The following is a 24,123-nucleotide window of genomic DNA, read 5'->3' on the forward strand; positions in this document are numbered from 1 at the left end:
GATGATGCAGGAGAAAAAGTTAATTGCGAATGGGCCCCAGAGAATTCCCTCCACTTAGGTGAGTATTGTGTTGTAATTTCAGCTTCAATAATTTCCTTCAAACAGATTTCTTTCTCTTTTATATAATATCGCTATCCAGATACATTTCATGTAATGATGGAATATTGTCCAGGGCACGTTCCTTTTGGTACTTTTTTACACTCTAGTAAAAGGTTATTATGAACTACAAATATATGTTAAAAACATATATATTTGGTCCTGCACAACATTTTCAGGTGGGTGGACATTGTCTGTATTGTAAGCAATGGTCATGTCCCAAGCATCAACCACACCTACAGGAAGATCTCTGAAGACGTCTTTCACAATCAGATACTGAATGTAACCATGGAAGTCACCGAACCTCTCAGCATCTATATTAATCTCTCTGGTGTTTTCTGCTTTGATAATAACCTTTGTATCCGGGCTCCGTAAGAAGAGACGTTGCAAAGCTTTGTGCACATTAATAACTCTTTTGATGAAGAGATGGATGGGGAAAGGTCGGAAGTGTTGGCCCAGACAGATGACAATGACGTAGTTTGCGCCTCCAGACAGATGGTCTATCTGCTCACTTACATAGTGATCATCTTTAACTGAGTAAAATTTGCTTGCGACAATTGGATGGCTGTGCTTTTTCCACTGCAGCTGGATGTTCCTCTTTAAATCCACTGATAGAAGCATAGACTCCAGTCCTGGTCGATGTAGGTCAAACTGTTTAAGATCTGGTTGGAAAAGTAAAAAAATTGCATCACTTAAAATTATTTTGAATGTGGATGATGCCATCCTGGTTTTGTCTGGGTACCTAAGGCCAGATACATATTTCCATCGCTATATTTACCTTTTCCCGGATGCCCAACATTTTTCTCAGGAATTATCACTTGTTAGAGTTGATTCAACAGATACCTTTGGCACCAGTAAAAATCTATTAACCCTACGCACTCTCGCATGCAAATGTTCAAATAAATGCATTCACAGATTCACTCATCCAGGCACCAGTTATCCCTACAGCTGAGCTAAGTTAAAAGCCGGGGTCTTAGTTCACAGAAGAATGCATTCTTATGCTTAGTCACCTACACTGCGTAGAAGTACCCAGGTAAACATAGGTGTCCTAACTGGCCCTGTAACATGCATAGTGCAGACATGCAAACATTCATTGCATCAAACCTATCTAAGGATTAGGAGCACACATCCTGACATCCTCTCCTGGGACAGATAGTGCATCTTACCAATCGCACAAGGGAGCTAACGTAATGTATCCATGCGCACCATACACATACACCAGCATAAGCTGTGTGCATGCTGACAAACACATACAGGGGAAGGAGGGAGTGCACTGAATTAAAACCCTAGCCACAATGGTCAGTAACAAGAAAAAAATACATATATCCAAGCACATCGCCTCTAGTTAGAACATTAAATAAGTTATTAAGGAAAGGGAGGTGCTGAAGGGGGTGTGGCCAGAAAACAGCAAAAATCTATTAACCCTTCGCACTCTCGCAGGGTTACCAAGGTAAACATAGGTGTCCTAACTCTGGCCCTGTAACATGCATAGTGCAGTCATGTTACAGGGCCAGAGTTAGGACACCTATGTTTACCTGGATACTTCTGCGCAGTATAGGTGACTAAGCATAAGAATGCATTCTTCTGTGAACTGGCGGCTGGCAGATCGTTCAAGTCCAGTCTTATCAGCTGAACGACCGACTGTACACACGCCCGATTTGACGTCCGGACGACTGAACGACCGGACGTCCAAACGACGGGTCGTTTAAAAAAACCGCCGTGTGTACAAGCCTTAACAAATACTAACTTGTCAGAAATGTTGCATTCTTCTTCCTTTTTTTCATGATATCACAGTAACTTCATTGAAATACTGTTTAATAGTTTTATGTAATGGTGTGAGAATAGCCAGCCTGTGAAAAAATGTTCTGCATTTCCCAGACAGTGTGGGAATCGTGGCTTTCTGACAGTGTGTGTGAATTCCTTTATGGCTCATATTTAAGATAAAAGTCTTGGAAAATAGTAAAATGAAAGTAGCCAATTTGTTACTAGAAACAGAAAGTATTCTGGTGATTTATTAAATGCATACGTATGTATAAAGATAGAGGCTTAGATTCAGTGGGGGCTGCTGAATTCAGAAAATGAGAGGAAGGAACAGAGGTGTAATTTTGACAACCAATACCTTTTTTGTGTTTCCAGATTTACATTTTTTTTGAATGCTGATTATAACCCTGTTCTATGTAATTCTTGTAAAAAAAAATTATATATTACTACAGGAATGTATTTTTACATAAGAAGATTCTGGTCTATGCGATCTAATTATTTCTATGAGGGGCAACTGTTAAACATCTCTGTTGTGGCAAATAGTAGTCTAGAAACCCATATAACCGACTCTGGAAGAAGTAACACTTTTGAGTTAAGCTCCCTAAAAAAGTTGGTTTTCATATATTATATAGGAGCTATCAAACTTTATTATTACCCTTAAAGAGGAGCTGTCAGCCATACTATCTCAGAAAAAAAACACATATTTAAGTAGATAAATACTTGCGCTACTTACATAACGTATATATTGCATTGTCCCTGTTTTGATTTTAGTGATTTTTCTACAGTAAAAAAAGAGAAAATCCTCCTTGGCATTTCACGTTTTAACTGTGGCTATTTTAAAGCCAATCCTGATGTAATTTCCTCCCTTACTCTCCTCTGACTGATTGTGTATGCATTGCCCGCCCTCCACTATAGAAAGTGCATTGTCTCAGCATGATAAATATTGGCCAATCAGAGAGGTACAGAGGTGTGGGAGGGCAAAACGGGAGGGAAAGAGACTTCAGCCAATTAGGCTGCATTAGTAAAATCTGAGGGGAAAGTAGAGAAGCAAAAAAGGACAAACCAGCATGCCCTGCAACTTCCTTTGTGCATACCAAATTTTGTGTGTACTAAAAAAAGAGTCAGGTAAACTGGGGAGTGGGGAATGATAATTTATCAACAAGAAAAATAATAGTGATTTTAACTATTGGATTCCCTGCTTAGCTTATTACTTGTTTCCTAGATAAAAATAAAGAATACATTTTTGATTTTATGCCCGACAGTTACACTTTAAAGCAAACCTGAGTGAAGAAATGATGCTCCAGATTGGAATCTTTTTATTGAGCAATATCATGGATAAATGTCTGTTGATGAAGCCAAAAAGATGTGCGAGACCGCACACAAGCGATGTCGGGGATAAGCGTGCAGCGGATCCCCCCCCTGTACCCACAGGGTATAGCGTATAGTCTCTCCAAGGTGATTCAGCACAGCTCTTTTTATCAGAAAATTACTTTCTTGGATCATAACAAGTACATACATATAGCTGCATAGTGGCTACGGTCCACCGTTTCGGACCATCACAGTCCTTGTTCATGCCACACAGCCGAATGAACAACTGCAAGCATGCTCCTCCTTATATAGTCAAAGCTATGACATGGCAACCAATCAGAGGAACCTATGCAAATGACTGGACCTGATGGGGAACTACAGGGCTTGTCCACAAAGGGTACCGCCCTCCCACCCCATTGGTCAAACATTTTGAAATGCATGATGTCATTGCAACAACATAAACATGTGAATGAAAAATATTTCTAACTCTGATCTATTGCACCTATTAGAAATCTAAAAAGATCCAGGGTGAAATCCAGGGCATCATGATGCAGAGGGCGTGGGCACAGACATATCATCAACAATATAAAAGTGCAAATAAGAGTACACCGAGCACTGCCCGCCGTCGCCGCGGCAACCGACGTCACATGACCGCCAATGCGGAAAGACGTACACAATGACGCCTATACAGGCGTCCAATTACCGTCGTGATGCGGAAAAACAGATGCGTTGTACACGTATAAAAATACGGAACTAACACAAAAGTACGCATGCCCAATGCTATCAATAGATGACCTGGTTTCAACCCATAAAGTAACACCCCTAGTTCTATAATGCATTACCAAAGTGCAAAAGAACATAAGATACAACAGGAAAAAAAGAACAGAAAAGAACCCTGAAAGGCACCCCCCCCAAAACAACAGGCACAGAACTATAGGACATCTACCATACAAAATGTAAATCATATTCCCTATTTAATCCCCCATGACCAATGGTCCCCAATTCCCTTATCCAACGTGCCTCTCTTTTTAACAGTTCTATACCCCTATCACCCCTAAACCCACGGGGCACCCCATCAATTACTTGAACTCTAAGCTGGCTGACATCATGTCTAAATTGGACAAAATGTTCTGAAACTGCATGGTCCAAGCTTTTACCCCTTATATTGGATTTGTATTTAGACAAGTCCCTTAAGTTTCTGTTGTACTCGATATGTAGGATCACAGGGCAGTTCTTCATACACATCACTATTGGCCAACTGCGCATAGTCATAGCATTATTAGAGGTGATGTTTTTCCTCACCCTTCTTCTGGGAAATGATATGCGATTAGAGGTTATTTTTCTTGTTGTTCACGCTTTGTTGTATATATGCTTAAATGTCCATGAGGCAGCTGTTACGTGGGAAAAACCACACAGGAGCTTAAAGATCGAGTTTCTAAACACAAATCCAATATAAGGGGTAAAAGCTTGGACCATGCAGTTTCAGAACATTTTGTCCAATTTAGACATGATGTCAGTCAGCTTAGAGTTCAAGTAATTGATGGGGTGCCCCATGGGTTTAGGGGTGATAGGGGTATAGAACTGTTAAAAAGAGAGGCGCATTGGATAAGGGAATTGGGGACCATTGGTCGTGGGGGATTAAATAGGGAATATGATTTAAATTTTGTATGGTAGATGTCCTATGGTTCTGTGCCTGTTGTTTTGGGGTGGGGGGTGCCTTTCAGGGTTCTTTTCTTTTCTTTTTGTCCTGTTGTATCTTATGTTCTTTTGCATTTTTGTAATGCATTATAGAACTAGGGGTGTTACTTTGTGGGTTGAAACCAGGTCATCTATTGATAGCATTGGGCATGCGTACTTTTGTTTGTGTTAGTTCCGTATTTTTTACGTGTACAACGCGTCTGTTTTTCCGCATCGCGACGGTAATTGGACGCCTGTATAGGCGTCATTGTGTACGCCTTTCCGCATTGGCGGTCATGTGACGTCGGTTGCCGCGGCGACGGCGGGCAGTGCTCGGTGTACTCTTATTTGCACTTTTATATTGTTGATGACATGTCTGTGCCCACGCCCTCTGCATCATGATGCCCTGGATTTCACCCTGGATCTTTTTAGATTTCTAATAGGTGCAATAGATCAGAGTTAGAAATGTTTTTCATTCACATGTTTATGTTGTTGCAATGACATCATGCATTTCAAAATGTTTGACCAATGGAGTGGGAGGGCGGTACCCTTTGTGGACAAGCCCTGTAGTTCCCCATCAGGTCCAGTCATTTGCATAGGTTCCTCTGATTGGGTGCCATGTCATAGCTTTGACTATATAAGGAGCATGCTTGCAGTTGTTCATTCGGCTGTGTGGCGTGAACAAGGACTGTGATGGTCTGAATCGGTGGACCGTAGCCACTATGCAGCTATATGTATGTACTTGTTATGATCCAATAAAGTAATTTTCTGATAAAAAGAGCTGTGCTGGATCACCTTGGAGAGACTATACGCTATACCCTGTTGATGAAGCCGACCTCACAGTACCCACAAAAGGTCTAGACACCCCTTGGGGAGTTAAGAGTTTCAGCAACAGGTAGTCCCATTAACCTCCTTAGTGGTATGCCAGACACTGTGTCAGGCATACTGCTTCCTGGCCCCAGGTGTCTCCCATGCATAATAAATGAGATCCCATGCCTGAAAAACCTTTAGCTTGCCCTAGGCTAGCTAGTACAAGTTCCCGGCACCCCCCAATCCCACGCCGATCCCCCCGTTAATACATTACCCAGCCTGGATCCAGCAAACGCGGAGCCTCCCTGCACAGCTTCAGTTTCTCTTTGGGGAGGATCGGATTTGCGCATGACGTCATGACGTCATCGACGTTGTGTGACCCTCTCAATAGTGAAGACTGGAGCTGTGCAGGGAGGCTGCGCCGATCACTGGATCCAGGCTGGGTAGTGTATAAACGGGGGAGCGGCGGGGAGCAGGTGGTGCCGGGCACTTGTACAAGCTAGCCTAGTTTTAGCTAAAGGTTTTTCAGTCATGCGATCTCATTTATTATACTGGGGGGCACAAACTGGCAAAACCTCCTGAGCGGCAGAACGCTCAGAAGGTTAACATAGTAACTAACAGCAGAAATGCCTGTTTTAGCTCCTATTTTAAAGTAAAGCGAAAGTTGGCAAATATAGGACATTAGTAACCTAATAGGTTTCTACAGTACTGTAGACTAATAAGGGATACCAGCTAAATTATCTAATTAGAATATGGGTGCGTGTGTATGCAATGGATATTCTAATATTGTTTTATGGTTGATTTTTATTGTTGAATATTACTGTACAGTACTTGTTTTTGATACCAATTAAAGTGTCATTTTTTTAAATCAATACTCTGCGCTGCCTAAACTTTGTATACAAATATAGAACATTATAATACCATGAACTGCCACCAATTCTTTCATTGTATAATGTATATTATTCCTGGACTATTTTACTTTATTTTCTAGAATAATTAGATAATTATGTAATTTATTATGAAGTAATTTAGAATGATGTTTTATCATATTAGGATTGGAATGCGATAGCATTAATAGCATGGTCTCTGAGCATATGGAGCACACATGTATCTTTTTTTATTATAGGCACTTTTGTATTGACCTGAGGATGCGGGCCAGCACCCGTGAAACGTGTTGTCTTATGTGCAGAAATAAAACTTATACATACTTTTGTGGTCTGTCGTTTAAGAAGGTAAGATCCATTTGCTCCTAACATATATTCATTGGTATTAAATATAATATAGGGGGCCTCCAACAGTTTTTTTTAAAGTGGCCATAACCCAAGGCATCCCATATAGCAAACCCTAGTGTTTCCAGTATATCCAAGGAGTTCAACCAGCCAGAACCTGCTTCAAGTGAACCAGAGATGAAGCATCCTCATATATTTTACCATATATGTCAGTGGGAAAATTAGAGAAAACACCTGCCCTGCTCTCTGTTTCATTCTTCACTGCTCAGCCTGCTTCTAATCAGCCCTGATAAAATTGCAGACTGAGCATTCAGTCTGGCTTTGTTCATGAATCATTATAGCGGAGTCATTATAGCAGAGCCAGAAGGGGACAGGCTTGAGCTTGAAAAGACATCAGAGAAGACAGAATCAGCTGATCAATTTGCTGCAGTAGTATCTGGATCTCACACCTGAAACAAGCATGCAGCTAATCCAGTCTGACTTCAGTCAGAGCACCTGATCTGCATGCATGTTCAGGGGCTGTGGCTGAAAGTATTAGCGACACAGGATCAGCAGGAGAGTCAGGCAACTGGTATTATTTTAAAAGGAAAAATACATGTCCTTCTCAGGTTAGGTTCCCTTTAACACTTTCAGTCACAGCCTTCGCATGAGCATGAACATCAGGTGCTGTGATTGAAGTCTGTCCATATTAGCAGCCACATGCTTGTTTCAGGTGTGTGATTCAGACACTACTGCAGCCAAAGAGATCAGCAGGATTGAAAGGCAATTTTCATTTTTTAAAGTGAAAAATACGGCAGCCTCCATATTCTCCACACGTTGGTGCTAAGGCATGTGTTGTCTTCATCTTGTATTCAAATTCAAAAGGATTTAACTGACATGAGTAGTGTTGGTGTTCAATGTTCCGAATTTACCCGAATACCATACTTCCGCAGCAGCACTGAACCAGCGGACAGGGTCAGGGGAGTTCCCTCACTTGCGCTTCATGGCGCATTTAGGTGACTCCGATACTTCCTTCTTTTGACTTTGTCTTTGAAAGCTATCCTCCTTTCAAAGGATTTATGTTAAAGGCGTTGTGAAGCGCAAGTAAGTGAACTGTCTGCAGGCTCAGTACTGAATGGTGCTGAAGTGTGTTCCTTTAGGTGAATTCAAAATGATAATTTGAACACCAAATTCCAATTGGAGGTACTTTGTCATTTCCATTTGCCATTCTCATACAGTCGGTATAGAGTGTTTCCCCCACATCCTAGCTAATGATTGCCTTGCTATAATTGTGCCCAAATCAATCAGAGTATGTGTTGGGCAGTGGTGCTCAGCAGAGCTCGAATATTCGAGTAGCTCGAATATTCGAGCTCTTTTTCAGCTATTCGAGCTCCGAATAGCTGCAGCTATTCGAATGGGCTATTCGAGTAAACGCGAATAGCCCATTCACTATTCGAGCTATTCGAGCAAACGGCGCTATTCGAGCTCGAATACCGAGCTCGAATAGCGTCATAGCCCAGATTGATGTCCTTAGAGCCAATCAGAGGGCTCCCAGGCCCTCTGACGGCAGCCAATCACAGAGGGGGACCCTGGCCAGCCCCTACCCTATAAATAGCGGCCGCCATGTTCCGTTTCTCCGTCCTTGCCTGAGACTTGCATAGAGAGAGAGTTGCTCCTTTGTGCTTTGGCTTAGCAAGAGCTCTATTGTGGTCATTTACCTAGCGTTTTTGCTCACATACACCTCCTATACACACCTATATTGTTGTTAGTTAGATAGACATTGTATTTTAGTTAGTAGCTTTTGTGTTACATAGAGAGAGACTCAGACAGCTGCTGCAGGCTTACAGCTTTAGGCCTCAGGGCCTTGCCTGTGTGGGCAGCTGTCCTCCTGTCCTCTGTTAGTTTATTTCTCATTAGTATTTAGACAGTATTAGATAGTATTAGACAGTATTTCTGCTGTCCTCTACTACTTAGTGATTGTATTTTGTATTGTAGTTATATACTGTAACTGTACTAGGACACTCACTGACTGTCACTGTTCATAGGCTAGCTCCTGCGTGTGCTTGCACTTACTGTCTGCCTGCGTGTGCTTGCACTCACTGTCTGTGTAGTACACACACTCTATTTCCTTCTGAATAGTTATATACTGTAACTGTACTAGGACACTCACTGACTGTCACTGTTCATAGGCTAGCTCCTGCGTGTGCTTGCACTCACTGTCTGTGTACACACACTCTATTTCCTTCTGAATAGTTATATACTGTAACTGTACTAGGACACTCACTGACTGTCACTGTTCATAGGCTAGCTCCTGCGTGTGCTTGCACTCACTGTCTGTGTAGTACACACACTCTATTTCCTTCTGAATAGTTATATACTGTAACTGTACTAGGACACTCACTGACTGTCACTGTTCATAGGCTAGCTCCTGCGTGTGCTTGCACTCACTGTCTGTGTACACACACTCTATTTCCTTCTGAATAGTTATATACTGTAACTGTACTAGGACACTCACTGACTGTCACTGTTCATAGGCTAGCTCCTGCGTGTGCTTGCACTCACTGTCTGTGTACACACACTCTATTTCCTTCTGAATAGTTATATACTGTAACTGTACTAGGACACTCACTGACTGTCACTGTTCATAGGCTAGCTCCTGCGTGTGCTTGCACTCACTGTCTGTGTACACACACTTTATTTCCTTCTGAATAGTTATATACTGTAACTGTACTAGGACACTCACTGACTGTCACTGTTCATAGGCTAGCTCCTGCGTGTGCTTGCACTCACTGTCTGTGTACACACACTCTATTTCCTTCTGAATAGTTATATACTGTAACTGTACTAGGACACTCACTGACTGTCACTGTTCATAGGCTAGCTCCTGCGTGTGCTTGCACTCACTGTCTGTGTACACACTCTCTATTTCCTTCTGAATAGTTATATACTGTAACTGTACTAGGACACTCACTGACTGTCACTGTTCATAGGCTAGCTCCTGCGTGTGCTTGCACTCACTGTCTGTGTACACACACTCTATTTCCTTCTGAATAGTTATATACTGTAACTGTACTAGGACACTCACTGACTGTCACTGTTCATAGGCTAGCTCCTGCGTGTGCTTGCACTCACTGTCTGTGTAGTACACACACTCTATTTCCTTCTGAATAGTTATATACTGTAACTGTACTAGGACACTCACTGACCGTCACTGTTCATAGGCTAGCTCCTGCGTGTGCTTGCATTCACTGTCTGTGTAGTATACACTCTATTTCCTTCTGAATAGTTATATACTGTAACTGTACTAGGACACTCACTGTCACTGTTCATAGGCTACTAGCTCCTGCGTGTGTGTGTGCACTCACTGTCTGTGTACTGTACACACACTCTATTTCCTTCTGATTACTGATTGATTATTGTAAATTCTACTTCCTGACAGTTACTACTTACTTACTGTAGTAGGGACACTCACTCAGTCACTGTTCATAGGCTAGCTCCTGCACGTGTGTGCGCGTGCGTGCACTCACTGTCTGTAGTGTACACACACTCTATTTCCTTGTGATTACTACTGATTATTGTAACTTCTAGTTGTACTTCCTGACTGTTACTACTTACTTACTGTACTAGGGACACTCACTCACTCTCTGTTCATAGGCCAGCTCCTGCGCGTGTTTGCGCGTGCGTGCACTCACTGTCTGTAGTGTACACACACTCTATTTCCTTGTGATTACTACTGATTATTGTAACTGCTAGTTGTACTTCCTGACTGTTACTACTTACTTACTGTACTAGGGAGTCGGGACACTCACTCAGTCACCTCACCCACCAACCCACTCCATTAAAGTACCCCACTTTTCACCCGCCCTTTTAAAAAACTTTTGTGTTTACGCCCAAAACATCGAAGATGTCTGGAAGTGGCAGCCAGCGCGGTTTGGGCAAGGGGAAGGGCAGCAAGGGAATCAGGAGGAGAGGGAGCAGCATTGTGGCAAGCCGCGGGCGCGGGCGCGCCACCATGCACAGTTCCGCAGCAGCAGCGTCAGTGGCTAACATTCCTCCCATAGCCACTGGCCATGGACGCCTTGGGCGCCGCCCAGCAGGAGCATCTGCAACTCACGCTGCAGAGACACAGCAGCAGCAGCAGCGTGTAGCACCTGCTCCGATTTTCCTCCAGCCGGGTCGGAAACGTCCCATTGAGGAAAAGGATGCAGACACTGTGGTGCAACTGATGACGGAGGATGAGCAGCCCGCCATCAGCTCTGCATCCGAGGCCTCCACCCTCACCACCACCACCACCCCTGTTCGCAGCAGCCGCCCAGCAGGGCCTGGGGAGGAGGCCAGTTCACCGTCACTCGCCGACCTGTCATTCAGCAGTCTTTTGACCCCAGGTATCATGAGTAAATTGTCTGCTGTTGTTGGCGATCTTGAGGAGGAGATGCTGATGGGCACTTTGGGGGATGAGGGATTGGACAGCAAGACTGTGGCGACAGTCAAGCAGCCCATCCATGCATCAGGAGAGGAGTTTGGGGGGTCATCATCCCAGCAGGACATGTTTCAGGAGGGGGAGGATGATGATGACACGGTGACAGACAGAGACTGGGTGCCACCACCTCCAGGGGATGTCGTCCTCAGCAGCTCTGAGGAGGAGGAGGAGGATGCGCTTGTGGGCCTTGCAAGGAGGCGCATCATTGCAAGCATTGGCAGCAGTAGGCAGGTCCCACAGCCTGCTGGTGTCTCAGGCTCAGCAGCAGCAGCAGCAGCATCTGCCAGTACCACCACCAGCCGCACCCAAGCCCCCCCCCCCCAACCACCACAGGGAGACAGGCAGCAGCGGTTCCATGCCGTAGGGGGTCGTTTTTGTCACCAATCTGGCGTTTTTTCACCATGCCCACAGTGTACAGCAAGTACGCCACTTGCAACCACTGTCAGCGGAAGTTGAGCAGAGGTGCAGACCCCTTAAAGTTCAGCACCAGCTCGCTCATCAACCACCTTGCTGCGAAACATTTCCACCAGCATGAGGAGTTCCAGAGGCTGAAGGCATCTGGTGCTGGCAGTGGCACCACACCCATCACTGCACAGCCTTCAGCAGCAGCAGCAGCAGCAACAGCAGCCACCCGCCCTCCTGCTCCTCCAGCAGTACCAGCAGGAGTGCAGAAACGCACTGCTCCTCCCCCCTCTGCAACTCCTGCCGCCGACACTGAGGCCTGTTCTGGCAGCCAGTCCTCAGTGGCCTCCTCTGCTGTGTCTGCTGATTCCCGTGCCAGCAAAAGGCCACGCCAGAGCCTTTTGAGCGAGTCCTTCCAGGGGGTGGTTAGGGCTCTGCCTCCCAGCAGCCGTCGCGTGCGGCAGCTGAACGGCTTGCTGGCACGGGCCATGTGCTCCCAACTCCTGCCGTACACGCTTGTGCAGGAGGGGAGCGACATGCGTGCGCTGCTTGCTTGCGCAGCCCCAGACTGGCAGCTCCCCAGCAGACACTTCTTCGCCCGCAAGGCCATTCCTGCACTGCACCGCTTTGTGATGGCCAATGTGGAGCGAGGGCTGGAGCACGCGGTTGGTGAAAGGGTCCACGTCACCATGGACTCCTGGAGCAGCCACTTCGGGACAGGCCGCTACCTGTCCTTCACTGTCCACTGCGTCAGCTTGGTGGAAGGGGGTGAGGATGGGAGAGCAGCAGCGGGCACAGCAGCAGCAACACAGTGGGTGGTGCCCCCCCGCAGGGTCAGGGGAACTGCAGCAGGTTCCTCCGATCCTCTGCCATCCTCCGGCACACCTGGCCAAACCCCCCGCCTCAGCAGCAGCGTGAAGGCCCGCCACTGCCAAGCGCTGCTGCACTTGGTCAGCCTTGGGAAGACCAAGCTGACGGCAACCCATGTGTTGGCCAAACTCCAGGAGCAGGAGAGGATTTGGCTGACCCCCAGAGGCCTCAGAGTCGGAGAGGTGGTGGCCGACAATGGGGCCAATCTGGTTGCCGCAATAGACAGGGGAAACCTGACCCACATCCCCTGTCTTGCCCACGTGCTGAACCTGGTGGTGCAAAAGTTCTTGCGCACCTACCAGGGGATGGGCGAACTGCTGGAAACGGCAAGGAACGTTGTGCGTCACTTCCGGCGCTCGGCTGCAGCCTGTGCGAGCCTGGAAGACGTGCAAAAGGAGCTGGAGCTGCCACGCCATCGGCTGATCCTTGACGTTCCGACTCGCTGGAACTCCACCCTGGCGATGTTGGAGCGTCTGGTTGAACAGAAGCACGCTGTCAACCAGTACCTTGCCCTGGCCACTGTTTCCGCCGCTCGGAGAAGGGACAAGACCAGCAACATCCCGTCCATCGTCCCCGATGATGACTGGAGGCACATGCAGCAGGTGTGCTTAGTGCTGGCTCCCTTTCTGCAGGCCACTAACATGGTGAGCAGGGACCATGCTATGGTCTGCGAGTGGGTGCCCCTGGTTTGTCTGCTGAACAGGGCCCTCGATGCTTTGCTGGAACAGGGAGCGGCAGCCTTGGACCAGCAGGAGCGGCAAGCAGCTGCACAGTCCACCTCTGAGGGGGAGGAGGAGGAGGACTTGGTGGAGGTCCCTGACCTTGCTGCTGATGAGGGGGATCAGCACAGCGCAGCTGAGTTGGTGCGGGGGTGGAGAGAGGATGAGGCGGCAGAGGAGGAGGATGAGGAGGACAGCACTGCCGTCGATGTGCCAGCACATGTGGCCCGCCTCTTCCCAATGGCAGCGCACATGCTGGCGTGCCTGCGCAAGGACCCCAGGGTGATCCAGATGAAGCAGAGGAGGACATCTGGATCAGCATGATGTTGGACCCATGCCTCAAGGGGAAGTTGAGCCAGTTCCTGCCGCCTGCAGGAGGAGACCCAGCGCAACAAATAAGGAGCTTGCAGCAGGCCCTTGTTGAGCGCTTGGAGGAAGCCTTCCCCCAGCCTTCCACCCCCACTGTCCAGCAGCCAGCACAGAGGCAGCAGCAGGTGCCTGCATCCAGCAGCAAGCGCCCCACAGACCTGCTGTCTCTCAGCCACGAGCTCTACAGGACTGTAGAGGCTCCGGCAGCAGTGACTAGAGAGGAGGTGCATGATGCAGCAGCATCCTCCTCCGGTCACAGCCAGCGCATGCATGGTGGCTGACTACATGGGGTCCTACAGCGGGCTCGACAGCGATGCCCCTGTTGATCCCATGGAGTATTGGGTCAAGCGCCTGGAGATCTGGAGCGAGCTGGCGCAGTACGCCCTGGAAGTGCTGTCCTGCCCCCCTTCCAGCGTGCTGTCCGAGCGCTGCTTCAGTGCAGCTGGTGGCGTGGTCACCGAGAAACGCTCACGTCTGTCTCACAAGTCTGTAGACAGACTGACGTTTCTCAAGATGAACCAGGCGTGGGTGGAAGGCGAGTTCCTGGCCCCTGTTGTCGGTGAGAGGGGGATATGAACTGGCTAAGAACCATCGTTAATGTGCCTTACCACCCTTTACCACCTCCTGGCTCCTGCTCACTAAGCCAGCCTGGTTCAGTTTGACTATTACGTCGCCTGCAGCCACACATTTTACACCTACAGTGGGCTGCTGTGTACTGCCCTTCTGCTGTCTGTCTGTGTTTCCCACTGCCAGGGTACACAGAATTACATTCTGCTGCCACTCTGCCACCAGCTATTACGTCAAACAATAGCTATATATCTGTGTAATTGGTTGTACAAACAAAACCAAAAAACCATAAAAAAAAAAAAAAAAAAGGTTTAATTTTTCTGAGGTGCCCGGGTTGAAAACTGTGTTGTCCCAGTTGTGTATTGGACACGATGTGGGCTGCACGACCGCTGTCTGGGACCTCCTGTTGTGTTTATTTACAGCCCTGGTATCACCGCTAGGTACCAGGGCTATTATGTCACGCTGCCTGCCTCATTGACTGCCTGCTGCCACACACTCATCCTCCTCCTCCTGCTGCTGAATTTACCTCCTGCTGTCTGTGTGTTTCCACTGCCAGGGAGCACATACAATGCCGCTTCCAACATGCGTGCGCCACCAGCTATTTGTTACGCTCAAAAATAGCTGCATTTCTGTAAAAAAAAAAATTGAAAAGAGAAGAAGAAGAAGAAGAAGAAGAAGAAGGAGGAGGAGGAGGAGGAGGAGGAGGAGGAGGAGGAGGAGGAGGAGGAGGAGATTCTGGACACAACTTCTCTTTCCACCTTTTTTTTTTTTAAAGGAACATCCCCACATAATCACTTGCTGTTGTTACTTGGAAAAAAAGATGTTTCTTGCATCATTCACCCTCAAAACAAGTGTTGGAAGCTATTTAAGGCCAATTCGAATAGTCAGCTCGAATAATGAGCTCAAATACCGACTCGAATAGTGAGCTCGAAGTCCGAGGTCGAATCGAATAGTAAAAATTATTCAACTCGAATATTCGACTGACCTCGAATAATTTACTATTCGAATTCGACCAAACTCGAATTTTAAAAAGGGGTATTTGAGCACCACTAGTGTTGGGTACCCTTTATCCAAAAAGAGCCAAATTCTTATCTATAAGGTACTGAGTATCTGGATTCCTATTAAGATAGTTTCCAATATCCTGCTAAAATTTACTGATTACTGGGCAGCTCCACCACATGTGCATATATGGTGCGTTCTTGGTATGAAATTTCCAACATTGTTTTGATTTATTCTGTAACCTTTGTCTTTAAGTGCCTGTAATTAATGCTATTACCTTGAAAGGTTTTCATTAGATACAGATACCACTGTCTTAAGGTTGAGTCTCCCATAAGATAGATCATTTTGTCATTGAAACATTTGTACATTTGTTCTTTGAGTGTGAAGTTGGCCACGTTACAGAAGATGGGTCTCCACTTGTCCTGGAAAACAAAGCCGCTGGGAAATGGAGATTCCATTCCAATTTTGCATTGTTGTAGAGATGGTGGAGATGGCACTGAAAAAATAGGACAAAAATGAGATCAGAATAAAATAGAACATAGTTACATAGTTATTTTGGTTGAAAAAAGACATACGTCCATTGAGTTCAACCAGTAAATGGGATCAGAATAAAATATTGTCTCAAACAAACACAAACAGATAGGGAGCTACATCTGATCTCAAGAAGTTTTGATTCCTCTAGAATAGGGCAAAACTACAAACCTTTTCAAACAAGATCTATCTTTTTTAAGATGTATGTGTAATAATAATCACAAATGTCATAATATGTAATAAAGTCAATACTGGATACCATATCCCATCAGAAAAAAAATACTAAAACAAAAAACATACAGCCTGGGGGTAATCTGAACTGAACTTAAAGAGGAACTGTAACGACAAAACGGCCCCTGGGGGGTACTCACCTCGGGTGGGGGAAGCCTCCGGATCCTAATGAGGCTTCCCACGCCGTCCTCCATCCGTCGGGGGTCTCGCTGCAGCCCTCCGTGCAGCGGTGACGTAATATTTACCTTCCTGGCTCCCGCGCAGGCGCTCTGATGGCTGTCGGCGCCGAAGTAGGCGGAAATACCCGATCGCCGTCGGGTCTGCTCTACTGCGCAGGCGCAAGTTTCCGGCGCCTGCGCAGTAGAGCGGACCCGACGGAGATCGGGTATTTCCGTCTATTTCCGTGCCGAAAGTCGCCACAGCGCCCCCGCTGGAGCCAGCAAAGGTAAATATTGAACTGACAGTCGGCACAGTCGCCGGCTGTTCGGAGGGCTGCAGCGAGACCCCCGTGGGACAGAGGACGGCGTGGGAAGCCTCATTAGGATCCGGAGGCTTCCCCCACCCGAGGTGAGTACCCCCCAGGGGATCTTTTTAATGTTACAGAGTCTCTTTAAAGGGATCCTTAAGCCTGAAAAAAAAAATCCTGTCCCACGAAGCCAGCTAGTTTTGCTTTCGTCCAACAGGCTCACTGTGCCTGCGCAGGCCTGGCCACGTGTCATCTTCTTCGCATTCCCGTCTATTGTGGACGGGAACACAAAGAAGACTATGCTTTGCCAGACCTGTTGGGCCTGTTGGTGAACCAAAACTAGCTGGCGGCGGGGGATCCGTGAGTGACTGCGAGGGCGCGGGACTGCTGCAGGGGGCTGGTAGAAGCCCCAGGTGAGTAAAGCAAATTTTTTTATTAGGCTTAACCACTTGAGGACTAGAGATGTCTCGAACCTCTGATTTGATTAGATTGCATGCTAAATTGGAGGCCTAAAGTGCTTTAAAACATCTTGCATGTGTATACATCAATCAGGGAGTGTAATTAGAGTACTGCTTCACACTGACACACCAAACTCACTGTGTGTAACGCACAGCAAACAGCTGTTTGTGTAGTGACGGCCGTGCTGGACTGGTGCACACCATGGCGAGAGTGCAGGCCGTGGCGGTTTTCAAGCCCATATGGTCGCCGGGCTGTGGTAGCTCAATGATACAACAACAGTGACTGTCCAGCTGATCGAATTTAATCTGTCCACAATGAAGCAATGACCTTATTATCTTGGGTGTGCCCCTCCCCCCTGAGACATTCATATAGCCATTGGTCTTTGCTTTATTGTGATACGCAAGCCCCTTCACCGCGGCAAGGTAACGATCACGAACAGGGCCGGTTCTAGTAACAATGGGGCCCCTGGGCAAAATTAGCCCTGGGGCCCCCCAATAGACACCCCCCAATCAAAAATTGGCAGTAGGGACCCTTTGTTGCAGCCAAATTTCCACCCAAGGCCCCTAAGGCAGGGACTGACACCAACTGATCACCTGAAGACTCTGCAGGGACACCGTAAAACAACAGTTAAGTTGGAGGGGAGACACCCTGGGGGCGCCTACAGGCTCTGGGACCCTAGGGCAATTGCCCTTTTTGCCTCTATGCTAGCTCCGGTCCTGATCACGAAGGGGAATTGGCACATGTACATGCCTTTTGTTTTGTTGTTGTAGCTGCAGTGCAGCCAGAAAAATTAGGCAGGCATGTACACGCACCAGAAAAACTATTATAGTGGCCACTGCTAGCAGCGGCCTTAAAAATTCAGGAATCCACCTGGAGTCCTGGACCATGTTGGTGGTGGCGGAGAAGGCAGTCAAGTGGCCTGCAGGCAGAGATGATGTGTGACTTAGTCTTCGTCGGGCAGTAGCCCTCTTGGATCCATGCCTCATTCATTTTGATAAAGGTGAGGTACTGAACTCTTTTGTGACTTAGACTTCTCTTCTCAGTGACAATGCCTCCAGCTGCACTGAAAGTTCTTTCTGACAGGACGCTTGAGGCAGGGCAAGACAGAAGTTGGATGGCAAATTGGGACAGCTCTGGCCACAGGTCAAGCCTGTGCACCCAGTAGTCCAAGGGTTCATCGCTGTTCAGTGTCTACATCCACACTTAAGGCCAGGTAGTCGGCTACCTGCTAGTCCAGGCATTGGTGGAAGGTGGATCCAGAAGGGCTAAGGCGAGGCGTTGGACTAAAGAATGTCTGCATGTCCAACATCACCATGAGATTGCTGGAGCATCCTGTCCTTGCCTGTGTGGACTTGGGAGAAGGATTACTGGCAGTGGTACCTTTATTCCGTTGTGCTGTGACATCACCCTTAAACGCATTGTGATGCATAGTAGCCAGCTTGTTCTGCATGCAAGTGCTGCATCCTTTCTGCCTTCATGTGATTTGGAAACATCTCCGCCACTTTGTGCCTATACCAAGGGTCTAGTAGCATGGCCACCCAGTACAGCTCATTCCCCTTGAGTTTTTTTATACAGTTATCCCTCAATAGGCTGGACAGCATGAAAGATGCCATCTGCACAAATTTGGATCCAGACGTACTATCCATCTCCTCTTGCTCTTCCTCAGTGACGTCAGGTAAGTTCTCCTTCTCCCCACAGCCACAAACAATACCACGGGAACATTGAGCAGCACAAGCCCCCTGCGACGCCTGCTGCGGTTGTTTTTCTGCCGCTGCCTCCTCCTCCAAAAAAACACCTTCCTCCTCTTCCCCACACGACTCTTCCTCCTCCTCCTCCTCCTCCTCCCCTCTGTGCTGCCGCAGGTGTTGAGGAACCATCTTGTTCTGATGAGAATTTATCCCACAACTCTTCCTCCTGTTCCTGTTCATGCTCCTCCACAGCTTGATCCACCACTCTACGCACGACACGCTCCAGGAAGAAAGCGTACGGGATCAAGTCACTGATGGCGCCTTCACTGCGACTCACCAGGTTGGTTACCTCTTCAAACGCCCGCACAAGCCTGCAGGCATTTTGCATGAGTGTCCAGTTCTTGGGCCAGAACTTCCCCCATCTCCCCAGAGTGTGTCCTTCTACTGTAGTTGTAAAGATACTGGGTGACGGCTTTCTCCTGTTGTAGCAGGCGAGAGAACGTAAGGCAGGTCGAATTCCAGCGAGTCGGGTTATCACAAATCAAGCATCTCACCAGCAAGTTGTTTCTCAGTTGAATATCGGCAAAGCGTGCCATGGCCGTGTAAGACCGCCTGAAATGCCCACACTACTTTCTGGCCTGCTTCAGGATGTCCTTTAACCCTGGGTACTTTGACACAAATCACTAAATTATGAGATTCAGCATATGTGCCATGCAGGGTACATGTGTCAGCTTTCCCAAATTAAAAGCGTAAATGAGATTGCTGCCGTTGTCACACACCACGTTATCGGTCTCCAGTTGGTGCGGGGTCAGCCACTAATCCACCTGTTTGTTAAGAGCAGCCAGGAGAGCTGCTCCAGTGTGACTCTCCGCTTTGAGGCAAGGCATGTCTAAGATGGCATGACACCGTCATATCTGGCATCGAAGAGGATGTAGCAGAAGGAGAGGAGATGGCAGGAGGCCTGCCTGCAAGCTGCAGAGGTGTCACAAGTTGGTCCGCTGCACAGCCACGTACTCCCTGCTTGTCAGCGGTCACCAGGTTGACCCAATGGGCTGTGTAAGTAATGTACCTGCCCTGACCGTGCTTGGCAGACCAGGTATCCATGGTCAGATGGACCCTTGACCCAACGCTGTGTGCCAGAGATGACACCACTTACCTTTCAACTTCACAGTACAGTTTGGGTATCACCTTTTTTGAGAAATAATTGCGGCCTGGCATCTTCCACTGCGGTGTCCCAAAAGCCACAAATTTACGGAAGGCCTCAGAGTCCACCAGCTGGTATGGTAACCGAGCGAGCTAACAGTTCCGCCAAGCCAGCTGTCAGATGCTGGGCAAGGGGGTGACTGGCAGAAATTAACTTCTTCCGCTCAAAGATTTCCCTCACGGATACCTGACTGCTGCTGTGGGCAGAGGAGCAGGAAACGCTCAAGGTGAGAGGTGGAGTGGAGGGTGGCTGTGATTGTGAAGGTGCAACGGAGAAAGAGGCTGAAGATGATGCAACTGAAGGAGGAAGAGGAGAAGGAGGGTGGCTTTTCTTTTGTGTGCTGCTTTTGCTCAGGTGCTCTTCCCATTGCAGTTTGTGCCTTTTCTCCATGTGCCTTCATCAGGCAGTTGTCCCTACACGGCTGTTGGCCTTTCCACGGCTCAATTTTTGGAGGCAGAGAGAACAGATGGCATTGCTCTGATCTAAGGCAGACACACTAAAAAATTTCCAAACCGCTGAGCCCCCTGGGGTGATGGCACTATGGTGGCATCAGCAGCTGACTGTGATGATTTTCTCAGCTGCCTGTGCAGGCAGGCAGCCCTTTGACCATTGTGTAGGTTTGCATGCTGCAGGACTCTGGAAAGAACAGCTTCTGTCAGTTTTGCAGCTTGTGCTTGCAGAGGAATTTGCATACGTTGCCATGCAAATTGCCTGGCCACATTCATTGGAGTCGTGTACTATAAGTACTATGTCTTTCCCACAATGCTTGGCTGGTCATTTCCTTTCCATGGTCTGTTCCTGATGGACACTGCTGGAGTGTCAGCCATTGCTATCTAGTATAGTTAATTCCTGGGGGTTGCTTTAGGCTCCCCTTCTAGCCCAGTCAGGTTGTATTATCTGTATTGCCTGTTCTGTCTTGTCTTGCCTGTTGCCATTGTCCTGCCCCTATGGTGGTCGACAGGAAATGGTTCTGATCTCTGTTCTTGGAGTATAGCTGGTGCAGCGGTTGCTACCAACTATCTCTTCTGTTCTGTTTCCTGGGATCGCGCTAGCTACTTTTCGCTAGCGCTGGGGATCCTTCTGTTCTGCTACTCTGTACCTGGATCACGCTAGCCACTTTTCGCTAGTGCTGTGGATCCTATCTCTCGTTTGTCCCTGTTTTCGTGTGTCTGTCTTGTCCGCTACGCTTGCTGCAGGCTCGGTGAGGTAACCGTTAAGCAAGCGCTCGCGTCCTCTGTTTCATGTTTGTCTGTTAATGGTTAGTTAGGCGTGCTTGTCTCTATTGTGCTTATCACGTGGAGATCGCGCATAACCGCGTGCACTGTTGCGAATGAGTGCGGTGTTCGCGGTTAGCTAGCATTTGTTATTTTCCGTGTCTCCTTATTGTATTTGCTGTGCCTTTGCTACCCTCGTATTCTATTCTGATCTGCCTTGTGTCACGTCTGGCGATCGCACCTCTCGCGATCGCGTTCCTATTTCGTATCTGCTGTTGTGTGTGCGCGGTCGCGGGGTGGCGACTGGATTGGCGCACACACATACAACCTATCCCTTTGCTCAATCTCATTCGCAATCGCCTCTCTTGCGATTGCGTTCTGCGCTTCGTACAATTCCTGTCTGGCACTTGTGGAGGTACAGAGGATTGGTTCCTCTGCACTCCCCAGCGCCATCTGCCGACAGGAATTTCCCTCTACAGGTGCGTAGCACCTTTTGCTGGGTGCCTGCAAATATACGCTTGTGGAGGATTTCCGCCGTGTCAGCGCACGCGTTGTGCGCTGATCACGGAGAAAGTTCCACAATCGTTACACTGACGTTGAAGGGCATGTTGGCTGGCTGTATATAGGTGGCAATACATGGCACCGGACACTGCTACCAGCTGTTTCTGATGACGAGCTCCCCCTGCTTCTTTCAGGAACTCGTCTTCTCCTACTCCTCTCTGACTCCCCCTCTGAACTGTCCCCTTAGTCATCTTGTCTCTTAGGATCCCACGTGACATCCGTATCATCGTCATCATAATCATCCTGCCCAGCTTTGCTTGCCTCACACACCTCATAAACTGAACCAACAGCAGGTACTTCTTCATCATCCTCCTCCTCACACGTTATGTCCATAGTGTCGCCTAACTGAGACATATGAGGTGGTGTAACTTGCTTAGCGCCTTCATCTTGTAACAGTAGTGGCTGTGAAGCTGTGATTTCCCCACCAAATAACTCCTGCGAAGTGTCAAATAGAATGGATGTGGTGCTAGTAGTAGCGCTGGTGGCTGCGGAAGAGGAGGTGTTCTGTGTTAAATTGCCAACCACGTCTTGACAATCTTGGGAGTTGATGGGACGTGCCTTCTTCTGAGTACTGTACTTTGTTCCAGGGCCGAACAAAATCACATCAGAACGACCTCGCACAGACCTGCCGGGTGGCCTTCCTCTGGGTCTGTCTCTACCTCTGCCTCTAACTTTTTTGTCCATATCGGGGGGGATTAAGTGAAAGGTATGCACTGACTTGACTAATACAATGTGCAGTCACACAGGTGCAGTTAACAGGTATGCACGGAGCGGTATATCACACTGCGTGCGCTCAAAAAGTTAGGTGGGTGCACTGAACAACAGGTAGGTATATGCAGTGATGGGTATTACAAGTGTGCATCTGTCACACACACACTCAAGTACCGTGAACAAGTGAAATGACTGGTGGTTTTAACAATACGTGCGCTCACGTAGATAGGTAGGTAGGTGCAATGAACAATGAACAGGTGCAGTGATTGGGATGGGATTACAAATGTGCAGCTGCCTGTCGCACAAACATGTAGTCACTGAATTTGCTGGGCCTGGCAGTGGCACAGTAGGGATTAAGTGGCCAAAGGCCAGCTGCGACTGATTGACAGGAATGTATATAATGCAAGTGGGCCACACAAAAAAAAATAGATCACAAGAACAAGATTAGCTCTCAAAAGAGCCGTTGAGGGGTGTTTTTGTTAGAAATAAGAATCAGCAAGGAGCAAGCTAACAAGCCTACAAGAGCCTAACTAAGCTTTCCTTATAGCTCTCTCTGCAGCAGCTCTCCCTTCTCTAATTACTGCAGCCACACGAGTGAGTGAAAAGGCTGACTCTGCCTGCCTTTTATAAGGGGGGGGGGGCTCCAGGAGGGAGTAGCATAATTGGCTACAATGTGCCTGCTGACTGTGATGTACAGGGTCAAATTTGACCCTAATGATGTAGTGTAGGAGGCGAGTCGAACCGCCATAAAGTTCGCGTTCATTTGTGAACTTGAACCACCGAAGTTCGTGTGAATAATTTTGCGGTCGAACCATTCGGGCCATCTCTATTGAGGACCGCAGTGTTAGCCCCCCTAAAGACCAGGCCATTTTTAGTTAAATAGGCCACTGCAGCTTTAAGGCCAAGCTGCAGGTCTGTAAAACTCAGCACACAGGTGATTCCCCCCCCCCCTTTTCTCCCCACCAACAGAGCGCTCTGTTGGTGGGGTCTGATCGCTCCCCCAATGTTTTTTATAACTATTTATTTGTATTATTTTTACATAAAATGTTGCTTTTTTCATTCTTTCTTTTTTACTACAAACGCTCCCTCCCCTGGCCTGCCTATCGGGACGATCGGCTGTGAAAGGCTTCAGCCTATCACAGCGGATCGTTTCCCTGTGTCTCAGGGGGACAGCCGTGTCACACAGCTGTCCCCAGTACAGCGCTGCTGCAGATCGCAGTGCTGTACAAAGTAGTTTTGCCATCTAACAGTCTCCCAAGCGTCGGTCCAAGCAGCCTGCGCCTAATCTCCTGCTAGCCCTATAAATGGCCGTTCACGCCAATTGGCATGGAGCAGTCGGCAAGTAGTTAAGTGCCTCCTTTAAACACTCTGATTAGACCCATGTGGGCAAGCAGAATATCAATTATGGTGGTAGACACCTTATGCAAAGTGCGTTACACACAAATGTGTGTTGTTGTGAGGCTTCCTGTTGATATTTTCTATAAAAGGTGTTTTTGTCAACTGATAAATAAATGTCACAAGAGGAAGACTGATAATATATTTCCAGTGGTGCAGCTGTTTCTTTTTCCAAGTTTGCTGTAAGATCTAACTCTAGCTTTGACAACCTGCAACCTGGGGGTCTATCTCATGAAAGGTAATGAGCGCAGTATTCCATTAAATTGAATGTTACACAGTGACATTTACAGCATTATCCCTTTAACTGCCAAGCACGTACTAGGTATGTTTTTGCAGGCAAGGGCTTTAACTTCCAACAATGTACCTAGTACGTTATTAGGCAGTTTGTCCTCTAGGA

At 47.6% G+C, this 24,123-nt stretch overlaps 1 protein-coding gene across 1 annotated transcript in view; it reads right to left on the reverse strand.

The window, feature by feature from the left end:
- Positions 1-216: 216 nt before the first annotated feature.
- LOC137540934 (NXPE family member 4-like) overlaps positions 217-24,123 on the reverse strand; it is a 42,762-nt gene continuing 18,855 nt past the window's right edge. The window contains exons 3-4 of the mRNA XM_068262111.1: positions 15,544-15,762; positions 217-758 (exon numbers count right to left, since the gene is read on the reverse strand). Coding sequence (XP_068118212.1) covers positions 217-758; positions 15,544-15,762 — 761 coding nt within the window. The remainder of the gene's footprint in view (positions 759-15,543; positions 15,763-24,123) is intronic.

The sequence above is a fragment of the Hyperolius riggenbachi genome, chromosome 12, assembly GCF_040937935.1.
Source record: "Hyperolius riggenbachi isolate aHypRig1 chromosome 12, aHypRig1.pri, whole genome shotgun sequence".
NCBI classification, from domain to species: domain Eukaryota; kingdom Metazoa; phylum Chordata; class Amphibia; order Anura; family Hyperoliidae; genus Hyperolius; species Hyperolius riggenbachi.